At 39.1% G+C, this 2,000-nt stretch overlaps 1 protein-coding gene across 1 annotated transcript in view; it reads right to left on the bottom strand.

Moving 5' to 3' along the window:
• The window catches only part of parp4 (poly (ADP-ribose) polymerase family, member 4), a gene marked incomplete in the record, with an annotated part of 45,772 nt that overhangs the window by 40,219 nt on the left and 3,553 nt on the right, over positions 1–2,000 (bottom strand). Inside the window, 3 exon segments of the mRNA XM_014025808.1 lie at positions 474–578; positions 1,582–1,660; positions 1,793–1,844. Coding sequence (XP_013881262.1) covers positions 474–578; positions 1,582–1,660; positions 1,793–1,844 — 236 coding nt within the window.

Below are 2,000 nucleotides of genomic sequence, written 5' to 3'. Positions count from 1 at the left end.
TGGAGGTTAGAGGAGGTTAGAGGTTAGAGGAGGTTAGAGGTTAGAGGAGGTTAGAGGAGGTTAGAGGTTAGAGGAGGTTAGAGGTTAGAGGAGGTTAGAGGAGGTTAGAGGTTAGAGGAGGTTAGAGGTTAGAGGAGGTTAGAGGAGGTTAGAGGAGGTTAGAGGAGGTTAGAGGAGGTTAGAGGAGGTTAGAGGTTAGAGGAGGTTAGAGGTTAGAGGAGGTTAGAGGAGGTTAGAGGAGGTTAGAGGAGGTTAGAGGTTAGAGGAGGTTAGAGGTTAGAGGAGGTTAGAGGTTAGAGGAGGTTAGAGGAGGTTAGAGGAGGTTAGAGGTTAGAGGAGGTTAGAGGTTAGAGGAGGTTAGAGGTTAGAGGAGGTTAGAGGTTAGAGGAGGTTAGAGGTTAGAGGAGGTTAGAGGAGGTTAGAGAACTGAACTGTAGAAGACACCAGTGTCAATCACACCAATGACATCACACCTGAGCCGCCAAGTCGTCCTTCCAGTATCTGATGACCCGATAGCGCTGTCCCGTACTGGTTCTGGCACTCTGCAGCTCCACCACACACCAGCTGTTGCTGCTCCTCTGCAGACAAACATGATTTAATGACAAACAAAAAGAATTAAAACATCTTTAGATAAAGGATTCAAGGAGACTTTACTGTCATCACATGTGGTCCATGAGATGTATTCTCCAGTTACACACATAAACAATTGTAATACAGATACAGTGGATGAAAAACAAAGAGAAAAGTAGAATGGAGTAAAGTAAAAACAGAAACAAAAAAAGTTCAACCTTTCAGAGACTTCTATACAAACAACCAGGGCTACACAGCCAGACACTCATCCACTGGGGTCCCACAAGGGTCCATACTTAGACCCCTGTTACTCAGCCTATATATTAATGAACTCCCATCAGTCTGTGACAGTGTAGWTATCATTATATGCKGATGATACTGTCATCTATGTACATGGTAAGAACAGAGATCAAGTTTATTCCAAACTAACAGATGTCTGCCTCCAATTAACTGTTTCTAAAACAGTTGGCATGTATTTTACKAAACGACTAGAAAATACACCTGACCCTGACATATCTTTTTTTGGAGAGAAGATCACATTGCTCAAGCAATTTCAATATCTTGGGATTTTGTTTGATACAAATTGATCATTCAAAGCTCACGTCAAAAAGATAACAAAAATACTTCACAAAAAGCTTCACTTGATTGGAATAAAACAGCAGAAAGCAGAAGAACCAGTGGATCCTTCAAARTATTCTCAAACATCTTAAAATCATGGCTCCTGGATAATCAACTGTGTGGACACTGAGTGTGGGATTCTTTTATTCATTTTGTATTTTAATGTGTTGCCTTGAATTGTTGTGCTAAATGGCTTTTTGTTATTTTTAATCATGCTTTTTGTTTTGTTTTAAGACTTTTTTAATGAAACTAACTTGTTGATTTGTTTGTATTGTATTTATATCCGTAGGACCTTGAGGAATTACAGAAAAAAAAGGCCTCCATGGCTAATTCTGGCATTTTCTGCAATATGCACTGTCCCTTCTTAAATAAATAAACAATAAACCAACCAACCTGTTCAAAGATGGCGTACTTGGCCACCTGGAAATCATCGGGGAACTCCGGGACGTCCTGGTCCAGCTCTGAGTAAATTCTGAGGGAGGAAACCCAACAATAAATCTTTACTTCCTGTTTAGAAACTTTTAATCTGCCAAAGAAAAAAACTTAAAGTTAAAAACATCAAACAATAACTTCAACATCCGACTGATGAAGACGATGTTGTCACCTGAATTCATCTTCATCGTGTTCGTCTTTAATCACAGGTGAGTCTTTGGGATCTGAGACACAAAACAGAATCGTTACAGATCAGAGAGTAAACGTCAGAACCAAGGTTATCATATTTTACATTTTTCATTTTGCTTTAGTTTTATTTAGTTGTGACTTTTTTATTTTAATTCAGTTAGTTTTAATTAGTTTTTACAGTGGATTTGCTG

This window comes from Austrofundulus limnaeus, unplaced genomic scaffold, assembly GCF_001266775.1.
Source record: "Austrofundulus limnaeus strain Quisiro unplaced genomic scaffold, Austrofundulus_limnaeus-1.0 Scaffold501, whole genome shotgun sequence".
NCBI classification, from domain to species: domain Eukaryota; kingdom Metazoa; phylum Chordata; class Actinopteri; order Cyprinodontiformes; family Rivulidae; genus Austrofundulus; species Austrofundulus limnaeus.
Note: the sequence above shows the minus strand (reverse complement) of the source record. Positions and strands in the feature narration are given on the sequence as shown.